The sequence below is a fragment of the Diadema setosum genome, chromosome 17, assembly GCF_964275005.1.
Source record: "Diadema setosum chromosome 17, eeDiaSeto1, whole genome shotgun sequence".
NCBI lineage: Eukaryota > Metazoa > Echinodermata > Echinoidea > Diadematoida > Diadematidae > Diadema > Diadema setosum.
The window spans coordinates 23,556,553-23,580,008 of NC_092701.1; the positions used below are offsets into that span (position 1 = coordinate 23,556,553).

Consider the following 23,456-nt stretch of genomic DNA (forward strand, 5'->3'; position numbering starts at 1 on the left):
ATTTGATCTTACTAGGAATACTGCTTGAAATTTATCAGTTAACCATCATACAATCAAATAAACCTGGTTGGATGATAGGCAATGGTTGGTTTACTGGCAAATGCAAGCTGTGTTCATGACAATAGGTAGTTCCCTACCCCTAGAAGGCTTGTCAATGGCTAGCCAGTGGCTTGCCCAACATGGTAACTTCTTATGCATTGAAACTGTATTCATTAAACCATTGTTAAGGTATTCAATATGAATTGCTCAATTTCTTATATTTTACTAAGGCTTCAGGGAAAGACAATCAAATTTGAATTCATGAGTTTTCAAATTGACCTTTTGACTCATAATTGATGTCAATCATACGATCAAATAAAGCTGATAATGATATTAGCTGATGAATAGAGTAGATTTACATGTTAATGGGCAAAGCCCCTTGTATTCCTAGAGAGTTGCAATGAATTGTAGATTTATATGAATTTTTGTGACTCAATTGCTGAACTTGCATTGATATCAACTCTCAAAGATGCAGGATGTTGACGAAAACTTTGCTCTAATTACATGAATATTTTGATTGCAAACATGCAAAGTTTACTTGTGAATGTGTCAATACTTAACATGTATTCATATTTATTTGTACAAAGTTATGTGAGAGCTAGCAAAGAAGAGTGTACATGTTCTCTTGTGTGTGTGTGTGTGTGTGTGTGTGTGTGCAGCCCATGATATTTTGTATTGTTTTATGCATTATGTATTGTTTTTTGCAATCCTGAAAGCAGTTATTGTACTGCAAAATAAAGAAACCTTATGACATGTAGTCATGTACACAGCAGCCCCACAGCGTGTCTTTCTATGGACTGTTCAGACACCAGGGCCCTGTTTTACAGAGAGTTATAATTGATTTCTATGGTATGTCTATGGCAGCCTGTGTGGTAAGGACATCTATAATCAATTATATCTCTTGATAAAACGGGGCCCTGATTTATTGCGAGTGAGGAAATGAGAACAGGTGTAATGAGTTCTTGACCCCTTTCCCCGGATAGTCTGGCTACGTAAAGAGTTGGACAAACGTTTGCCAGTGTGAACGCAAGGCACCCACCACTGGAGTAGAGTACATGTATTGAGGTCACCGCCAAAGGTTTAATATATGTCGATTGTAATTATGTATTATTAGCTTAGCATTAAACTAAGTTTAATAATATTTGGATCAAAAACGTACAGCATATTAAGATTTTAACCATATCAAAGCAGTATACTTGTGTTAATGCTCAAATATAAAAGAGAGAGAGAGAGAGAAACATAGTTATGGAATTTCAGGTTTTATGACGGTAATATAACAGCCCTACTCAGCAAAGTCTCTTACGCAACACAGCTAATCTTTTGCGGGGTCCAGGACAAAAAATCAATACATGTAATAAGTCAAATCATGGAGTGTATGTAGTATGTAGCGCCACTGTCATCATTATACAGAGTGTACACACAAAACATAACCTTCACTTTCCTTACTGACGGCAAGGCAACTAAAGTTAAAAAAAAAAAAAAAAAAAGTACTTCGTCTCCTCCTTACTTCTGCCTCAACAGCAATAACAACAACAACGAAACTTTTATCATCGATGCATCTTGTTGAAAGATATGAGTAACAGCTCTGAAAAAATGTATCAAGCGTGCTTCACTCGTTCATGACAATAGTTGCACGTATTCTATTAAAAACAGGTTGACACGAATAAGGTTCGGGTACTCTTGTAAGAAGTCATCCTGCGTAGGAACCCATGTTACGGCAGAAATACTTCTTCTGTTTTTCAGTGGTAACTCTGTAGAAGTGATTCTACGAGTTGAAGGCCATGTATAATGCTCTTTAGGTGTATGCTGAATTAGTGTGTTAAAGGGTATATGCTGGTAAAGATCAGGGCACCGTTTCATGAAAGTTGTTAATTGTCAGCCCTGACAAGTTCTCAGTCTCAATTACCATAGTAACGGTCAGTAACCAGAGCTTCTCAGCCAATCAGAACCAAGGATTTTACTGATCATTGTCAGAGATTGACAACTTGTCAGGGATGCACACTTTTCATGACACGGTGCCCTGTATATGAAGATAATAATGGGTGCTGTTCGTTATTCCGAAGGTTCGTTATTCCGAAGGTTCGTTAATCCGAAACACACAAATTCCCTATACTTTTAGAGGTTCGTTAATCCGAAAATGAAAAAGGGTTCGTTAATCCGAACATTTGTGGCGTTATTCCGAAGGTTCGTTATTCCGAAGATTTGTTCATCCGAAAATGAAATTCGGAAAAACGAACCTTCGGAATAACGAACCTTCGGAATAACGAGCTGTAACCGAAGATAATATGGGTATACATGATGGGAAAAAACAGTGGCGCGGATGAAGATGTTCGTAAATAAAATTATCACATTGTCTAATTAAATTTTTTTTTGTCGTCAACACTGACCTAGTTTTCAAACTTCATCCCAGTATTACGAAGTGTAGGGACTCAAGTACACCAACTGACTGACATCCTACGCATAGACTCTCAGTATGCAGGTGGTTCGAAAGCAAGTTCAAGTTCTCCGTTCTGCTCCCCACCCGAATTTCTCTCTCCTTATGCAGAAAAAAAAAAGGAAGAAGAAAAGAAAGAAGGAAGGACAAAATGAAAGGTTTGTATGGACAACCCACATAGCCAAGCAGACCGGGAAGGAATCAGTAATCTTCGGTTGTGATCAAGCTGACATTTTCGTTTCCCGTCTTTCTCATGAAGGGGCAATTTGGTTATTTTTAGGCCCAAAACCCACACTCTTTTTCTTGTGTCTCATTCCGCAGTGTGTGATTGTTGTTTCCCGCGTTGCGACAGCAAAGCGTTGTGTTTGTCGTCTGCTCTCTGAAAGATGTCTACATAAATACTTAGCCTCAGCTTCACAAGGAACGTGGGGGGGGGGGGGGGTTCGAGTGTAGGTACGAGGAAGGGGTACTGTGTGGGGAATTATGATTATGAAACTATTAATGATAGTATGGAAATGGTACATGTATTAGAATGCTGACAATAATAATGGTGATGGGTGATGATGATGATGGTGATGGGGTTGGTAATGATGATGATGATGATGGTGATGGTGATGTGATTTTGATGGTGATGGTGATGGTGATGGTGATGATGGTGATGGAAATGGTGATGGTGATGATGATGATGGTGATGGAGATGGTGATGGTGATGGTGATGATGGTGATGGTGATGGTGATGGTGATGGTGATGGTGATGGTGATGGTGATAGTAATGGTGATGGTGATGGTGATAGTAATGGTGATGGTGATGGTGATGGTGATGGTGATGGTGATGGTGATGATGATGGTGATGGTGATGGTGGTGGTGATGCTCCAGGATGGTGATGGTGGTGCTGGTGATAGTGATGATGACTGAATTGAATTGAATTGAATTGAGGTAAAACTTCTTAGTGATGTCCATGGGCTTACTTCCAGCCCACTTCACTAAATTCTGGTAATTCTTTATCAATGAAGTATCATTGGCGGACAAAATGCATCGCTTGAAAACAAATCTCTTGAGTGTGAGATGTAAGTTCCGACATGGGCAATATGCGAATTGTATTATTCAGTGGAGTTGTACATTTCATTCTAATTTTTTTCTGAGAATCTACATCGACGTTGACAGAAATATTATGATATAATGATAAATAATTATGCGGAATTGGCACAAATTTCATGTCATAGTCCATTCAATAATCACTTCAGTGGTCTATAATATCGAGAGTTATGATTACTTTAATGCGCCACTTGAAATGTAATTTTGCACTGTTTTGATGAAGTCAAAATACATATAAGATGGAATTGAATGGCATTTAGTCATCTTTATGTTTTGATCGATAATTCATCACATGATTGATATATATCAATCAGCATATTGACATGAAGGAAAAAATTCAAACAGGTACCCCAAAATAGTAGGCCTACCGCGGAAATGGAGGCCAACTTCAGACTAGCACATTGTTGAATTTGGTGACAAGTGGTACCATCGTGTCTCGTATAGTAATGAGCAACAACGCCGGAAGTAGCATTATTGCCGTTTACATTTCGTTTCCGATGTCTCTGTTGTGCTCCTGGTCGTCACGCACGCTATAAGGGGCCATCATTGCTTTCTTCCAAGCACTGATAAGACAAGCTGTATCGAGATCCTTCCCATGTGTATTTTTTTTAATCGACGACACCTTGACGACACAACATCACAGCATCAATCTATCGCCCTTTGAATGAGGTGACAAAGTTATGATATAGCTAAAGCACGAACAGACGCACAGTTGAAACTCGTTATACTATAGATTGGGGGAATATTATACTTATATACATATATGTTCATATGTGAAGTCTTTTGACAAAGTTCTACAACTAAAGTAGATCGAGGGATACATATATGTTTATATACACTTATACATATACACTTACATACATATATATTCATATATGAAGTCCTTATTGCCTTCCTGGAATAAAACATTTGCTATCGATCGGAAAAGGGAAATAAAGATGTATACTATTACCCACTTTTAGAATTATGTTTACGACTTAAAATTTCCGCGTTGTCAAGTTTCGGGAAGTATAAAACTCCGCAAATTTAGCTCTAATGACAAATTGAAGGGAACATTTTTTTTTTTTTTTTTTTTGGCTACGACAAACAACTTTTAACTGGATTTATGACACACTCTTAAAAAAAGAAAACAACAACAAAAGCAACAAAAGCAACAACGTCGAACTTTTCACAGCTAACTGCCATCGACAGATATACAACTGTGTATGGTACGTAAATGAATAAACGAGTAACATGAGAAGCAAAGAAATGCGATAAAATAAGTCCATACTCTTAAAAAAGAGTTATGTAACCAGTGTCAAAGTGCTTTATGGTTTACTGGTACCACAACTGGATGATTAATGAGGATAACTTTTGGCAGATACATGATCGCTCTGTCCATTTTAATCTACCAGCATTTGCGATCCCTCCCTGCTTTTCTCGTTTTAGTAGAGGATTATCACCCTTAATGGCGATCTTCACTTACAGGAAAACACTGGTTACGAGATCTTGATATCAAAGTAAGAGTGTATTAGAAGAACCGGAGAGAGTGAAAGTGTGTGTGTGAGAGAGAAAAAGTAAGAAAAGGAGAGACAGTTATTGATGGGCACACTTTATAGTCACATCACGAATTATAAGTTCCCATGTGTTCGCGCGCAAACTGCTATCAATATTCTACATAGATGCGTAGAAATAGATGGATGAATTAACATTTTAAAGGCATAATCTACCAATTGCAGATGAAACAAAAACCCAGTATTAGTGCTTAGAAATAGTTCTAAAATGTGAGTCAGGGATAGAAACAACCACTGTAAAAATTTGAATCAGCAAAATCGATGTTAAGTATTCATAAATATACAAAATGTGAACAATAGTTATGATAAAAATGTTTCCAGACTAAACCGTCTACAGTTACGGTTTATTAAGAAAAATACTTATATTTTCTTTTATTCTAGGCTTTATTGCGAAACATTTATATTTTTTTTAGGATGTTTTGTGGGACAACAGACCTACTCATATGCATCAAATGTGATATCTTGAACATTTTGGAAATCACTGCTCCCAAAGGTAAACTGGACTTTTAAGATAGATGGCAAGCGAGAGAGAGAGAGAGAGAGAGAGAGAGAGAGAGAGAGAGAGAGAGAGAGGGAGAGAGAAAGGAGGAGGTTGGGAGAAATGGAGAGAACGGCGGATCACGCTTATCTATGATTATGATATGTGGCTCTTATAATAGTGGATGATTATGTGCAAGTTTTGCTTGAAAAAGGCTGCAATCTCTGTTGTCCGTATACGCCCCCAACTCTCTGGAGATTACTGACAAAAAGATGTCTGGGTGGAAAATGGGGAAAGTAAGGGATGGGCTGGCAATGTTGGAAATGTAACAAGGCATCAAGGAAATAAATCAAATTGCATGTTTCCTGTGCCTACTTGTCAAATGTTTTTAAACTCCGCCGTTCTCTCTCTCTCTGAAACATGCAAATCACGAAACCAAAGTTAGACTTATTAATCATCATCGACCTGAAATGAAATTGTATTAACGGTTCCTTAAGGTGTTTTTTTTCCAAACTTTTAGCCCTCCATGGACTATTTTATTGTCAGCATATTACAACTCATAATCTCCAGCCATTATCTCGCTTTTTCTCTTTTTTTTTCGTTTTTTTCTTAACATTTCTCTCCTAAGGGTTTTGTTTTGTTTTGTTTTTTAATCTTGCAGCATGTCTACTTTCTATATCATCACATTTGCCTATATACGTGCTAGCGTGTTATGAACCTGACCTTAAAGCTTTTGAAGTGAAACGCAAATCCGTCTTCAAAAGTTTGTCAAAAATAGAGAAAATCTCATGGCGCAAAGCTGTAAAAGGTTCATTAACAATGATTTAACAAAATTAAGGACGTTGTAGACTTTTGAAGTTTGACGTATGAAGAGTTTGATCTCAAAACGGGTTGAAAGCCATTTATGAACATCTTAAAGTGAGTCCATCATCAAATAGAAATCATAAGAATTATAAAAATTTTCCAGTGATACCTAACTTGTAACATATGCAAAGAATGTTCTTGTAATTCTGATTAAAAATCCCATATTTTCTTATCGTTTCCTTTGTTTTTTTAGGAGCTTAAATCGTAAATATCTTAAATGAACAAGAATGGAGATGACTCTTGTTGCGATTAAACTATTCACATTTTTACCATACAGTGATGTTAATCGCAATCCACAAGACTGCGCAAGTCAGATGAGGTAGGGCTGTAATCAGCTCACAAGTTGACTTGAGCACAATTTAATCTTCAATATATTTCCCCTTTTGGCGGGAAATGAAACCAGAAAGATTAAGCTACGCGATATCCCTTTTTTTTTGGACGACTAGTAAAACAAGAATATGACAGAATGTTGTAGAGTTATGTTTTGTTTTGTTTTGTTTTTGCTTTGTTATTTTGTTTTAGAATATTAAAGAATATTGTAGAGGTTTTTCTGTTCTGTTTTGTTTTTGTTTCCGTTTTTACTGTTACGTGATGCGGGTTCAAATCCTAGACTATAAGTTCTTCTTTTTCACTTGGTATACATGATAATGCACATCGAGTACACCATCGTATTTACTAAAAGCAATAGTAAAAATAAACAAGGAAACGACTGCTTGTAATCATGCTCCCTATGGACGCAGGAAAACTGACTCCCCTTATTCAAGAATAAATGTTTATACTCTCTCACTTTCTTTCAGGTGTAATTGCATGAGCAAGTTGACTTGAGTTGAGTTGATTTGAATACTGATGATAATGTTTTACTTGTTTCGAACACATTGGTAACAGAAATGTAATGAATGTTTTTAGGTCAGCCGAAAATAAGGAACATTTCCTTTCTGGCTGTTGCCTACCATAGCATTTCTTTTTACACTGTTTAACTGATATGGTTGCAATTGTATTCTAATATTGATATACTGTATGTGTTTATTTGGTTTTTTTTTATCTTCTTTGCTTTGGTGAAATAAAGGAACTTGAATAATGCTTATGATGGTCAGTCACGTTTTGCGTCTTATGGGAAGAATGCAGGTTAATGTCTATGAGATAAGTACGTCGTGCGCTGCTACGGTGTTCTAACCCACTTTCTTGATCCATTTGCTGGTATAGTGTTATTTTACAAATTTTGTGTGTGGCCTACTTTTGCATCGTAGAATTTACGATTTCCCTGCCCACATAACGGATATTGTATCATAACCGAACGAGTAACATAATCATATTAGATATCGTAAAAAACAAGGAAGCGGTCTTCTTATATACCACCTCCCTGGTCAGTTAAAGATGAGAGGTCTGTTTCGAGTGTGCGTTTAGGTGTCGAGTGCAAGCTGCAGAAATTGGAGTTTTCAAACAGTAAATTACAAGTTATTGTGTGTTTCAGATGTCGTGAACTGCTACATGAATCAGCTGAAGTAAATAAAATATTTCCCACCAGACACGATTTTCTGAGGAGTTGTCTCTTTTTCAACACTGAATATGCATCGGAATGCTATTCCGTCGTTTCGGCAATACGGTAGAGAAGTTGGTGATTTCTATAATAGTAAAAATATGTATACGCAAAATGGAATGAACACCATGACACGAATGTGACAATAATGAAGATAATACCAGTTAAACTGAATTTGAACTGATTCAAAACGGCAACATTTTGTAAACATGTGTGTAAGATTCAAAGAGGGCGCGCCATACCATGGGTGGATTGTGTGAGACGAGGGAGGTGATACCTCCTTGGTGAGACGGAAGAAAGAGCTCCGTTCCCAAAAGTGGATGCCTCCTTCGATATTCTCGGTGTGAATTTCAAGTGTCAGCTTATAGTGAGCAAGTCTAAACGTGATTAGATTAGCTTTCTTGTCAATTCACTCGCAGACGGCTACATCCCCAACCGGCCGGATACTTCGCAGGCAATCAGGCCAACGCGCCCATACATACATTCAGGGAACATCTCGATCGGGCCTAATTCCCGCGTCTCGGGTTTTTTGTCCCGTTTCCGAGACGGAAGGACGTCAAGTCTGATGTGATAGAAGATGATTCGGTTTGATGAGGACATGTTGTACAAAGTTAAGAGTCCGACCTGCGGAGATAATGATGAAGAAAACGAGGAAGCCGCAGATATCCGTCCATTACTTGTTTCTCCTGGGAAAGGCATCCCAGCCTCCCTGGAAGCGGTGAAAAACTTGTCCATGTGTGATAATCCCGACACTCCCATCTCCAAGTTAACTATTAAACAACACTCTTTATCCTCGAACCGACGATTTCATCACGGCGGTACTGACATGTCAGGTTTAGCGTATTTTGTGTATGTGTGTGTGTGTGCGTGTTTGTGTGTGTGTGTGCGTGCGTGTGTGATCTTTGGGTCACGTATACCTACTGATTATTTTCGTTTGATTAATTATTGTTGATTGTATATTGGTTGCATACTTTCAAGAGGAATGTTTTGTTATGTAAAATTATATAAATCAAGAAATAAAAGCAAATAAAGATTACTGAAAAACAACAAAAATGTCTGTGTGCGTTTGTAGGTTTGTTTGCGTGTGACAGGAGAGACAGATAGAGAGAGAGAGAGTATGAGAGAGAGAGGAACATGTTGATGCATGTTATAGTACATGTAGGCATAGAGACAGCTGTTGAATCCACACATTGACATTTAGATGTCTTGACACAACATGAATAGAAATGATAGTGGTAATGTGTTTGTCGACAGATTGAAGTCTCTAATAAGATCTCTTTAATCCAGTGACACTTTGTCTCGAAGTAGGCAAGACCTCCTAAGGGAAAAGTATACATATCATATTTTCATTCTTCTGTTAAGGAATGACCACTCACTTTTCTTTATCTCTTCGACCGTCCTGTAGAAGTTAGGGGAGCATGACGGAGTTTTCTTCCCGCCCTCGCCAAGTATATAAGGAGAATGGGCGTGGCAAGAATGAACTCATATCTCCATCTCTCCCTGGGGATGTTCTGTAGCTAATTCAATGTACGTTTACCCTCGAGAAAAAGGAACTGAGCACCAGCCTGTTTCTATATACCGTGCGTGATGTAGTTATACTTTTCTATATCAAGTTTGTTTTGCGAGGTAAGAGATGATACTCCAGGGAGAAATATTCGGAATTGAGTCAATTATATACCTGAATTACCTGAAGCATCGTATTTGGAAATTCCAGGTGGCACAGGCTGGTTGCTTTCATTAACATGATTAACGTTAATTTTATCTCTTGTAAGCAGCACCCAGCATTCAGTCTCTAGCTTGATCACCCGTGTAAAATATTCCTCAAAGACACACGTGTTATTAAACACTAAAGCATTATTTTTTGTATAAGAAAATCTGCATAACAAACGAACAATAATGAATGTCTTTCGTGTTCTAAATCTAAGTATACCAAATTATTTTGCAAGGTTTTACTTTGTTCTGCTTTGAATTTTTCTCTGGTCAAGCTCTGCTCAGAGGTCAATCTGAGACAATGCACTCTCACCAATTTTCTCGAACCAAACTTGTGATACTCAATGTTTATGATTTTCCCTGATGTAGTTTAATATTTGTGGTTCGAAAATGTGACTGGGATAACTTTTTTTTTTTACTTCATTCATCGAAGACGCATCGTCTAAGTTTAGAAACAGCTATCAACAAGAAATAGAGATCAGAATGGTGATCTGACGTAAGCAAAGTGCTTAAAAAGCATTTATTTTGAAAAGGAAGTTCAGTTTTATAAATCATATAAACGCTTGATATGAATTGGCGTCCTGAAGCCAGCACCCCTATATACCTTCTCCAAGTTTCCAGGTCATTTCCTCTTACAATCTGGAGACGTGCAGATCTGTGCTATCTGTGCTAGAGCGAGTCAGTGTTTTTTTTTTTTCAATAAAATTGCAAAGGAAGATGAGAAAAGTAAAAGAATCACCACTAAAGATGGGGGAAGGCATCAGCGAGCTCATCAAAGAAACTAGACCAAAAACAAGATGCCATTACTATGAGTGTGTCAGTGACTTGGGTGATAAATGTTTATCACTTGAAACAGGTACACCACTACAGTACAATCTCTAACAATGTCTAACAAGTCGAATTGACGGGCAGAATTCGACCACCTTTGATCAGTGAGCAGTGAGGGAACGCTTAAATTGGAAGCAAAAGATAAACACAATAAACAGAGAAACGAAATGACGTCACTGTGGTGCTATCTGATTACGGAATGTTAAGTTAAAACATAACGGGACTTTAGCCAGAATGAAGTCAAGGTGAATGATTAACCAGCCTTCTGATTGGTCATGAATGATGTGATGTCAGCGACCTTGATCTTATCCCTGACGAAATTTCTGCTTAACGACCCTTCGTGTATGAAATATAATACACACCTGCTTTCCACAATATTGGAACCCTAGTCTTGTCTGGGGTCAATGTTGTCACTTTCCGTGCACTATACTAGAGGAAAATAATTCGTTCACTCTAGACGTGTTTCTGACGAAAAATGTGTACTATACTTTTTTTAGGGTTCTGCTATCGATACATCACCGTGACCCTCAAAACATTGCTTACCTTAATTTTACGACTTCTTTTATTTATTTTGGTTATAAATAATAAAACGTGAAGCCACCCTTGGTCTGATTTTTACCAGGATGGGCAAAGACTAACATAAATAAAAGGCTCAAACTATTTAAGGGACATTTAAGGAGGCACATGAAAATGACGATCTGTACATAGGCACCAGTCTTGGCAGAAAAATAACAAGACATAAACGAACAAACAAACAAACAAACAAACAAACAAACAAACAAACAAACAAAAACGGAATAACATTTATGTCGAGACTTTAGTTCACGAGTCAAAAGACATAACAAATCCATTAGTTCAAAAATAAGTTCAAAATTATGTTCATCATTTTGTTCACCCGCGAGTAATATGAGTATACTGTATATAAGAACTTGATTTCCCGTATCGCCTATTAGGGAGCTTTAGATTTTAGACGCGCGGACGTTCAAAGGGGAAAAAACATGGTCTGAGCATGCGCAGTAGCGCACGTCAAGTTACTGCGCACGCTCAGACCATGTTTTTTTCTCTTTGAACGTCCGCGCGTCTAAAATCTAAAGCTCCCTATTATTACGTCCAGACGCGCATTACCTCACACATACTTCTTAGTAATCACAGCAAACTACCAAGAATTTTATCATCGCAGAATGCCCACTTCAAAATATGTTTATATATTTAACAGAATCTGTGCCTTCGAGAATTCTCTTTGACTGGATCACCATTTAAGAGGAGACGAAATGATCAAAGGACATTGTCTCCTCTGATTCATCGGTCATTGCACTCTGTGGGCCCCCGAGAGGTCATCCGGTTCAGGTCCGGTTTACTTTTATCTGTCGGTATTACATCACAGGTACATATCCCAAACCCTGGTTTGGTAACTGGCTTGTTTGGTTAAAAAAAAAAAGGATAAGGTAGGTCAATGACAAAGTTATATTTCGGAGTCTACTGTCCTGTATGGAAAGGTTCGCGGTTCGAATCTCGATCAGCTTTTAAACGCAGAGAATCCACATCCCTCTGCAAGAAACAACATAAAGCAACAACAACAAAATGTACCTCGAATATGGTGAGTGATTGGAGTCTCAAGACAAAGAGAGAGAGAAAAAAACAACAACAACGAGATAACAGACCCCACAAGTATATCTGGACCATGCAGGAGAAAATTAAAGCCAATGAAGCTTATAGGGAAGTAATGTTTCTGGTATACGTTTTTCTTTTCCAGACGGGAAATGTGAGACAGTGTGAGAATACCAAATAAATGAAAGCAATCATGTCCGGAGGACTGTTGTCTAGACCAGAAAAATGTGAACGAACGAAAGTACAACAAAGGACCAACGTAAAGAACCCTGTGGCATTGAAATGAAAGGGAGACACTTTAGAAAGTATTATCAAAGACATAATTATAGGAATTTGATTGGCTATTACAGAGATTAATATTTCCGTATTGAAAATTTTGTGATAGTGATATTATAGTGTCTCTGCGTATGATTTGATTTCTTACTCATGATTTGTCTCATTTCAAGCAGGATTATATGGGTTAATAGGGAACAAAAACCAAGAATGGGAGGGAGGCACTAGAAAACAACTTACCGTATCGTCTGACACGAAGGTGGCGCCTGATAACAGACTTTCATTTTCCACCCAAACATGCCAAAAGTGATTGATTTATAAGGGTATCAAACACGCGATGACAGACGAAAACTTTCCATGACTTCTGTTCTTAAATTAACGATTGTATTATAATACGCACTTAATGAAGACCCATTTTTAATGAAATAGGAGAGAATAATAACTGTAGCTCAGAGAATACAAAATCACTTCAGAATCATATAAGCGTTCATAAACGGAGAAAGTGAAACCCGCATAGTAAACCCACATTATACGAAGCGTTTTCGAAAATACTCTGTTGATGTGGGTGATATTGAAATCTTCTATACATTAGTTGCCATTTTGGATATTTTGTGTTATTACATGCATACCTTTTGAAACGACTTGAAATTACTTTAATTCATTTCATTTTCAATTTTTCAACAAACACTGGTCACAAATCATTACGATTTGATATGAAAAATGCAATAAGTGGAATGTTTTTTTTTTAAGTATTTTAAGTAGACTTTTTTTTAAAAAGTAGGGCTTGTGTGTGGGGCGCCCCTTTACATTTTATTTGAATTCAAATTCAAATTCATATCAAAATGATTTGATTTCTATATAAAGTAATACAAAGCAATATACATAACGCTTATGTAAAATGAAGGTGTAGATGAAAATATTATTATTCAAACATAATTACGAAAACTTGTATGTAACACATAATGTAAAAACACATTTGTATGCTAACACATGACTTAACCGGGAATGTGGAACTTTTCTCCAGTCGCAAAGACTTTGCGATTTATCTCCTGTGTTCTGTATGTTCTGCGTTGCCCGTTTTCAAGAGGTCAGTCAGTACGATTGGAAACCTTCAAACTGAAGTTATAGACCTTTAGAGTAACTTCATTAAATCAGCTGAGGGATGGCTGCGGCATTTAATCTATTTTAGTCACCTCCATTTTTTATTGTGTGTGTATGTGTGTGTGTGTGTCTGTGTGTGTGTCTGTGTGTGTGTATGTGACAAAAAGTAGGACATTGGATTATCTTCTGGACAGTAACTTTCACACGACGCCATTTTCCATTATCGTATAGATGTGATCATTTATGTTTCTTAATGAACAGCGTTTTACTGTATATTATCATTTACACACGAATTAACCTGCACAGCAACACACCGCTCTCTCTCTCTCTCTCTCTCTCTCACACACTCACACACACAAAACAAACACACACACACACACACACACACACAAACAAACAACAACACACAATTGTAGAGATGATAACTGCAATATGAAACCTGATAAGCAATGCTGTTGTAATATATAGCAACGCAGATATCGAGCTGTCTCTAACTGTCATCATGACTGTATACTCATGCACAGTCATGCACTCATACAGGTACACACCAAAATACACGCACGCATATATATATATATATATATATATATATATATATATATATATATATATAAACTTCCGAACTTTACTATAATCCGATCTACATCTATCTAGCATGATTCTTCAACACGTATACACGGCATTCGTGACATTGCCAGTTTTGTGTGTTTCTCACATGCTGTGATATCGTTGGCATTTATTACAATAACAACTGTATAGCTGTCGATTCCATCATGAATATACATATATCATTTGTTTTATTTGACATAATCACATTGACTATACACAACCTATTGCAACAACTATGCTTGCCAATGTCCTGATGTATAGTTCTGTCCGTCAAGCCATAATAATTATGTCAGAGATTTAGTTGGATGTCCAAAATGCGTTGTTAAGCTGAATTGTAGTCTGTTTTTTATTGTTATTATTATTATTTGACTTGGAAATTGTACATTTTTTCGTTATAACTCTCTAAAGGCTACTGGAACAAATTGCAGAAAATAAAATAAAAAGATATAATTTTGAGTCTGTTGTTGCATAGCACTGTCAGGCAAGCACGTTTAAAGGGCACATTGAACTTACTACCATTGCAGGTATTGCATATACCGTTACAGCGACACAGACAATAATATATTGTTTATCAATATAACCCATAGCTGATGTGTATAATTATGGAAGCATATAGCATTATTCAGAGTGACAAACAAACGGAAGTACATATCGCCGAATACACAAATTGCACAACCCAGAGAAATTATAGCATAAACGAATACATGAATAATTTGATTTAACATTGATAAATAAACTACCCATTATCAATCCTGATGATTTCGTAATATTGTCAATAATGACTGTGGCACATTAACAAGATTGATTTGTCGGTGAATTTACCGATATAGTTCAATTCTTTTCAAGCACGTAATACTCTGTAGTATGGGAAAGGTGTGCGAACAGTATACTTATCACAAATATGCAATTCGTGACTCCATAATATGAACTTACACATGTTACCGGTAGAAATGTTGATCATGCGACGATAATATAACACTTTCGTTCGCCTTATAATAATAATTGAACTATTCAACGATTCTGTTCCATCAAGCACAGAAAGATTTGTCATTTGATACAAGATGCAAGTCTACTGATACATTACACTTCCCGGTCTGGCTATGTGCATAATATTAATAAACACATCCCATTATAGTGATTGCTTATAATTGCCTACAATTGTTGCGAGTCGATGGTTTTTCACATTTCATGCCTAAAGCAGGTATTTCAATCAAATGAGGTCACCGACTGAACTATGTAGGGGAAAGAAAATGCCTGTGGAATGTAATCTTTGAAGTCGTTTCACATTCATCCATTAACGCCTATTGACGAACAGAAGTGCACAATAAATATCGCGTAAACCTGCTTTTCCAATCATTTTCAGTGACTATGACTTGACTAGATGGGATGGGGTCACAAATAAATACATTTAACTGGCCTTCGATTTTGTGTTCAGGACAACATTAACAGTTGATACATACAAAAAAAAAAAGGTTTCACACAAAATTTGTCATAGATTAAATGCGCCATGTGTGCAGGAATTTTATTTATTTACTGTTTTATTTGTGTTTTAATAATATGACCCGAAGAATGAAGCCTAATGAATTCAATGAAGGTAACGAACAATGCTGGGGGCGTTGCAGAATCTCATTCAGTGTTGCGAGGCTTTGTTTACTCATACTAAATAGTTGTTGTTGTTGTTGTTGTTTTTTGGATAACTTTGGAAATAGGGAACTCTGTTCAATTGAATCGCACCCAGTCTATGTTGTCGTTTTCTAATGGGGGGGGGGGGTATTGCATCCATGTGGATGAAACAAAAAAAGAGCAAATAAAATACACAAAATAATTCGAGAATGCAAGTCTCCCATGGTAAGTCATTGTGAATGATTGAAATATGGCTGCCATCATTTGTGTCGTCTGTTTACTCTTGATCTAAACGGAAAACAAGTGATCGGTGATTGGCAAGATTTTATCTTTTCATCATATCATATCTAAATACAAAATACTATGCCAAGGACGACGCCGTTCTGCTCATAAGGGAAAGGGTTCGCCAATCACTTAACCAGTTTTCATCGCAACAGCAACGGTAGTGATCAGCTTCCTATATCTCTTTTCTTAACCATGATATCCAGAAATACATAACCTGTTTTAGACTCGACATGATTCAATGAAAAGACGGTAATTATTTGCTATGAAAGAGCTCGCAGTGTACGACTGTATGATCTCGAGTGACTTTTGCTCTTCGTTTTATGTCTTTGTGGTAGATTCTATCAATGGCAGGATGGCATATCCTGTCACTGCCTGTAATAGATTGTAAAGCCCATTGAAGTTCTTAAAAGTCTGAAATGCGCCCTGTAAAAACTACCTATCATTATTGATACACTCGTAATGTTTGGAATTGCTCAATATAAAGATTCTGATTCAAATTACCCTCGAAAGAGACAAAGAGCAGTGGCAATCTTCCGACTAATTCATGTAAGGCGGAAAAGTGGATTTCCCATTCCTGTATGTGCTCCTTCATTATGGAAGACAAAATACTCATGTCGACTTGCATCCTTGGGGTATTCATCCATTTACGTACATGGGATATTAGAGAGATGAATACTGAGGGGTCAGGGATTTCAGACAAATTCACCTGGGCATTCTGGCAAGACATCCTTTCTACCACGACGGGTGTTCGCAAATATCTGTTTGTTGCCCGTGGAACACGTGAAAGCTCGTAGTTAAAGGGATCGTATAGATTTTGATGATACCTAATTTCAGGTTTCTAACATTTTTTGGTGAGATAATGAGAAACCTCTTATATGAAAGAGCATGTAATTCTATGAGGAATTCAATGTTTATTTGATGAAAATTGGTTTTGAAATGGCTGAGATATCCAAAAGAGAGCGATTCTAATAAAGTGTGGGACCCAAACTTCATTACGGTTGCTTTGTTTTACTTTGTTTTTGGAGGTTTCAGTCATTCCAAACCCGATTTTCATCAAATAAACTTTGTATTCCTCTTAAAATGATATGCTCTGTACTATATCATAAGTGTTTTCTTGGTATCTCGCAAAAAGTTAAAAGCTCAGTTCTCACCTCCACCAATACTGTATCGTCCCTTTAAGGTGGCGGGAGACACTTGACGGAGGACACTCCCAAACATCAGTTGCGGTCAAGGGAAACCCATACCTGCCATCATGCCAACATCTAAGGCTTTTCCTTTGGCTTTTCGCACCACTGTCGGTGGCTCGTAGAACAGGTGGAGGATGAGGCCTAGAATCATGAGAACGTTCTTCGTGAGGAATACCGAGGCCGACACGCCGTGGACCAGCCACAGATGAAGGCGGATCGCCAGGTAAGGGATGTCCATTGTGGAGACAAGGATCTTGTTCTTGAAGAGGATCACGTTAAAGATCGAGCTCTTGGAGTGACGCATCGCCTCAAGAAACACGTGGTCTTTCTTTTTCTCCTGGTGGTGATTGACATCGTTGTCACCCTCTATTCGCAAGAAACTCGCGCTCTTGTCCTGTCGTTCCTTAACACTGCGAGGTCTCTTGTCCAGGGTAGGAGCGTCCACCTTACAATTCTGGTTGTAATTCTGGTTGTAATTCCAGTATGTGAAGTTCAAACTCTGACTCAGTTTCGATTGCGCGATAGGTTTGCCGGACGAAGCCCCGTCCCCGCATAAATTGTCGTAACTGCGGCATCGCTGGTCGCGGTTTTTGCAGCTCTTGCTAAGCTCGCTGACAAACATATCATTTCTGAGCTGAATCACTTTCCGCTCGAATTGAGGGTAATCCAACGATTTGGCCGGTCTTAGATTAGAATTGCCCATTTCCGTTCCGGGATATCTTAATTTGATGTCAAGCTTTTTGATTTCTTCTTTCCTCCTTTCGTTCCTGTCCTGTCGAGTCAGCTTTCTCTTTGTGATCGGAGATACGTGTTCCTTCTCGGCCGCCATGACTCTTAGAGAGAGCAGGGGAACCAGTGGCAAGATAAACCAAATATTGCCGAACACCATGATGGTATTACGGAGGATAGGCGGGTACTCCTGGCTTTTACCCTTTATATGGAGCATAGACAGAATGTCACACCCATCTAGAAGAGAGACACCAATAGCTCCTCCGAGGTGCCGCATTCGTACCTTGTATTTCGTGTTGTCGACGTCGGTGTCGTGGCTATGCAGAAGAAGAACGAACACGATGCTCGTTAGAGACATGCCAATTCGTAACATTTGCGGCGTAAAGATCCAGTGTACTTCGCTGGGTTTGTGCACCGTGTTGTAGATTCGAACGACCTTGGCTATCTGCAGCGGAGCAAACACCAGCCAAGACGCGTACGCAAACAGGGGTTCTCTCCAGATGTTGCCGCTAGGTTGCTGGGGCAACTGCGCCGCCGGCCTCACGCCGAGATGCGGAAGTGCAATGCAGGCAAGCCAGAAGACGACGACCACCGCGTCGACCACCACCCAAACGTATCCGCGAGCGAAGCCAAGCCCATCGCCATGGTGGATGAGGAAAAGATCGAGAAAAGCGCCCTGACAGCACAGAACTGCGATGCACGTGATGTCGACCAGGAGTTTCCCTATTAGGCGATGTCGTCTTGCTTTAGGCGTTGCGACCGCCATCACCTTCGTGGCTGTCGAATAAAGAAAATGTTCACAATGAAACTGCTTTGATCAACTATAGTTGCTAATTAAAGACCCCTCGGAAATTCTAAGTAAACCATTAGAACTCCCTCGATCATGAATTCACATCAAACTCTGCCGCGTGGATTAGCTTGTTGTCTGTCACTTAAATCGTGTTATTATGACCGACAAGTTTGTATGCGTAATGCGATTCCAAAATGCAAATATTCCAGCGAAGTCAAAATCCGACTAAGTAATCGGCAGAAGCCAAGCATAATCCCTCTCTATGTAGATAAATCCGAAGCACGTTGTCAATCGTTACATCTTTACTATAATGTCAAAACGAGCATCTGCCCGGCGGTGATTACGTGTTAGACACCGAATGACGCTCTGCTAGAAGTTACTCAGCCAACCCTGGCCGAACGATTTTCAGCGCATTCCCCGTCTACCTCCAGATCGAAATGCACATCATATACGTGTACACAGTAGACAGAGCCGAGTACAGAGAAACTATTACCGATTGAATGACTGAAAGTTTTCAAGACAGATCAGAACGAGTGATTTTGTAGAAGCGGAAACAGCTCCCGAGGTTCCCGAACGAGCGAATACAAGGACAATACGGGGGGATCACGACACGCTTACACCTCTCACCGGCAAGAGTGAACTCAAAGCAGGGGGCCCGCAAAACGTACTTGGTGCGTCTTTTCGTAATGTCAAACTAGCCTTAACAACTCCACCAATGAGCTATCAGCATTTACATAAGAGCTTAATCCACTTTCTCCAGCTTCTGAACCTAGATTCTCGGTGAATAGCGTTCGATGGTTTAGATTATAGCGGACCAAGTGGCGCCCAATTTACTAATCCTTTCCGTGTTCATGTTCATCAGGGAAAATAACCTTAACAAACTCGCACAGTTTTTAATGTCCCTGCTCTCTCGCTCGCTCTTTTAGCATATCATTGGTTTGCACTGTTGACAGGCCTATTAGCGAGGTATCATGAAACTGTTAACATATCTTTAAAACTTCTTCAAGAGCCGGTTTATGGGGAGAGGAGATAGCAGCAAGTTTTAGTAAAGAACGACTCATATGTCACGATATTGGAAAAAACAAAACAAAACAAAAACGAATAATAATAATAAAAAAAAAAACACGATGCAGTATGAATGTGAGATCGAACGAGATAATCTAGCAATGGTATTATGATACCAAAGATACAGCTGAACTTTAGGTTTGATCATGTTAACCAGGAAATAAAACAGAGGAAATGACATTAGTATGGTCATGAACGAGGTGAAAAACTGTTACCGTTCCCTTAGCTGAATTCACGCGCGCGGAAGAGCATGTTAAAGTTCATCATAGTTTGTAAGAAAATGGTGTATGTTGCTTCTCTATATATTTTTACACAGATATTGATTAACTTGCGATTTCCTGGTACATGATAATGCAGCTCACAGTCACAAAAACTGAAGGAAATGATTTAGAGAATTCAATTATTAACAATGTTCAGGAATACACATTATATAATACGGTTCGGGGACAGCGAAATGAATGGATATTCAGATTAAAGAAATACATGTATGTCAAACCTGACCAAGTTTGATCCACACGATTTATTTCTACATCCATTCACATCAGAGACCAGCCATTATGGATAGAAGTAATCGAAGCAAATTATTAAGGATATAACAGTTAGTTGTTGAGTCTTGTACTCGCAAACAAGAAATATTGTTTGCCCATTTCCCGTTTACATTGTTTATTATGAGCTTGAGAATGTGATAAAAAAATGATAAATTCCTCACCATCGGTCGCGTTCGGATGGACAATGGTTGGGTTTCGGCTTTTTCTCAATCGTGCATTGACTGACGTTCTAACCCGTTAATTATGAAAGGGAGAGCTGAGACAAAAAGTTGTTTACGGCTTTCCCGCGGTTGTAGGAGTCATGCCTGGCGGGAAAACAAAATCCCTATATGAATGGTATTTCAACTTACAACATGTTGTCTCTTTAATAAGCAGAGCACATTGATTAAACTTTTCTTCCGTTTCAGTAACAACCGGAGCACTTGAATTGCGATTGTTTATTGTCCACATTGTTGGGGATTTTTTCTTTTTTTTTTTGGTTATGTTTGTACTTGAACATTATCAACTTTGGGAGTAGCCAGTCAGACTGCAGGGGTTTTGAGATAGAAATATTTGCTATTATTATAACTGTTGTCACTATTTTTTTTATTGCTTTAGTGTTTTTTTTTTTTTGGGGGGGGGGAAGGGATTTATCTGACATTTACGATTAAAGTGGAAGCGCATAGTGAAAAAAAGACGTCGCTGTAACTTCTAATTCGTTATTGTTAGAATATTCACTTTAATGATGTAAAAAAATTATGAATTATCTGTATATGGCTGTCTTCATTTACGTTTCTTGGTATATCAGCCATGCATGGCATGCATGTCTTAAGATAATTTTGCTAGACTATGAATAAAGAAGAAAAAGGAAAAATGACTCTGATTTTTTTTTAAAGACACGGTAAACAAACAGTCTCTCAAATTGGAGTGTTCTGGTTCTGATCATCCTGCATTTCTCCCTTTTGCGACCTATACTAAAGAACTTTAGACGTGTACTACCTACGCAGAGTTTCCACATTTTTATACCTCCACTGACAAGTGACTGAATAGGTTTTACATATAAATCGTTTCAAACCACAACAAGATCGGATCGCATTGCGTCGATGTCTATTTTCATTCCTAACTTTCCTCATGTCAATTTCCAGGACACTTTTTGCCAACGAAGCAAGCTTTATTAACAAGTTCCTCGCACCTCTGCGTTTGGATGTGTCTGATGGCAGCGCACTTCCACGAGGTCGCTCAAAGGAACAAAAGACATTGAAGACGAGGAAGGAAGGGGGAAGGTGAAGGGGATAGATGAGGGGAAACAGGAGGTGAAGATGAGGCGAGGGGGGGGGGGAGGAGGGGAGGGAGGGATAACATCAGGATTGTGCTCGGGGAAATGAAGAGTTAAAGCGTATGAATCTTACCACAAAAGGGGAAAATGACACCTTAACCCCTTGAATCCAGGATGCACAAGGTGCCCATGGATTTTAAGCATGGTGTGCATAGTGCATTGTCCAACCCAGAAACCTGCACACATAACAATAACAACAACAAAGCAACATATCACAATACATGACATAGAAGAACGGAAACAAAAGTTTGAACAGGTGCAATGGATCGTATTAAGTAAGGTATGTAAATGATACTTCACCAATGCTCTCTAGCAAATGATCATAAATCTTTCCATTTACCGTTTGTTTAGGCACTGTATGTTGTCAGTACTTGTGGGTTTCATTTTTCAGCACGTATCTGCAAAAAAAAAAAAGTGAACGTGGATGCGACAAGCAACACAAGGGAAAAGTGTATTAAACATTTTACGCTCAGATTTCTAAATCAATGTGGAAAAATAAGTCAAGTTGTCCGGACTTAATGTGGCCTGTAGTTAGCAGGGCGATGATCCGTTCGGGTTTGTTTTGTTTGTTTCTTTGTTTGTCTGTCTGTTTGTATTTTTTTTTTTTAGTCAGAGTCTGTGGTACGTAATAATCATGATCGGGACAGAAATGCTACTGCTACGTACAGAGATGATCTACCTTGCACTAATTACATACTTATGAATCACAGTTAATGCCGTTTATGTGAGGTGGTGGCTGCGATCACATGTGACTCAAATTTAGCAGGTGTGAAGTGCCACTGATGAAAAGTTCTTCACGCGGGATCGCTCTACACGTCGGGAGGAACCTTGTAAGAACGGAAAGATTATCTACCACGGTAATTTTAATCGCCTTTTGAGCTTCAAACAATCCATACTTAGGGATGACCACTCTGAATATCTCTGGTTGTACAACATCGGTGCTATCATAATTTTGTGTCTTTTAGTGGTACACGGAAATTCGGCCATTTTAGACAGATGCTTGTTTGTTTGTTTGTTTGTCTGTCTGTCTGTCTGTCTGTCTCTTTTGTTTTGTTTCGTTGTTGTTGTTTTTTTTTTTCAACTCGGTTCCTGATTAAAGGAACCTTTGGGATAGTGCACCCGTGAAAACTTGACGTCAATGTCTGTATCTATTTGTCTATCTGATCATACATTCGTTCATACCGAGCCTCTCAAAATCTCTCTGCTTACACTATCTTCTTGCAAGTATATAAATGTAGAATCCATCTATCTAAGCACCTCTTTACATCTTCCTCAATACCATCCTATGATTTTTACCAATCTCTTTCAATATTCGAAGAATTTGATCCAAAAACGAGTTAAATCCGTTTTTTGTCAAGATGAGATATTTGCGATTAAAGTTGCTAAAACAGAGAAAATGATACGAAACTATATATGGGGTATTTTTAAGCATGACTTGAAGAACATATATACATTGTGTATTTTAATTCTACAATTTAGTTATCACTAAAAAGGTTCTATTTTGCTCTGATCTCTTGGTTTACTTTGAAATGTTTCAAAATGGCGCTTAGTCCATTATACAAAGTATGTTTTGTAAAGTATATTTTATGTGTACAAAGTATGTTTTGATGGTGTTGAAGCGGGTTCACCAGGCCCTTCTTGGTGTTAATTTGACACTGTAGCTGATGATATTTTTACACTGCGCTACTAATAATGACACTGCTTGGTGTTGATTAGGTATTGCTGGTATTGGCCATGGTATAACACCAGCCAAGCTTCAATAGGAGAGCACACCAACTGGTGTT

General features: G+C 38.3%; 1 protein-coding gene across 1 annotated transcript; it reads right to left on the minus strand.

Annotated features, from left to right (window-relative positions):
• Positions 1-17,265: 17,265 nt before the first annotated feature.
• Positions 17,266-18,720, minus strand: LOC140240545 (uncharacterized). Its single transcript, XM_072320309.1, has one exon. The coding sequence runs from the start codon at positions 18,718-18,720 to the stop codon at positions 17,266-17,268; it is 1,455 nt and encodes a 484-aa protein (XP_072176410.1).
• Between the last annotated feature and the right edge of the window lie 4,736 nt (positions 18,721-23,456).

Excerpts from the sequence above, each read along its gene's own strand:
- LOC140240545 (XM_072320309.1), bottom strand. The coding sequence starts at position 18,720 with ATGGCGGTCGCAACGCCTAAAGCAAGACGACATCGCCTAATAGGGAAA.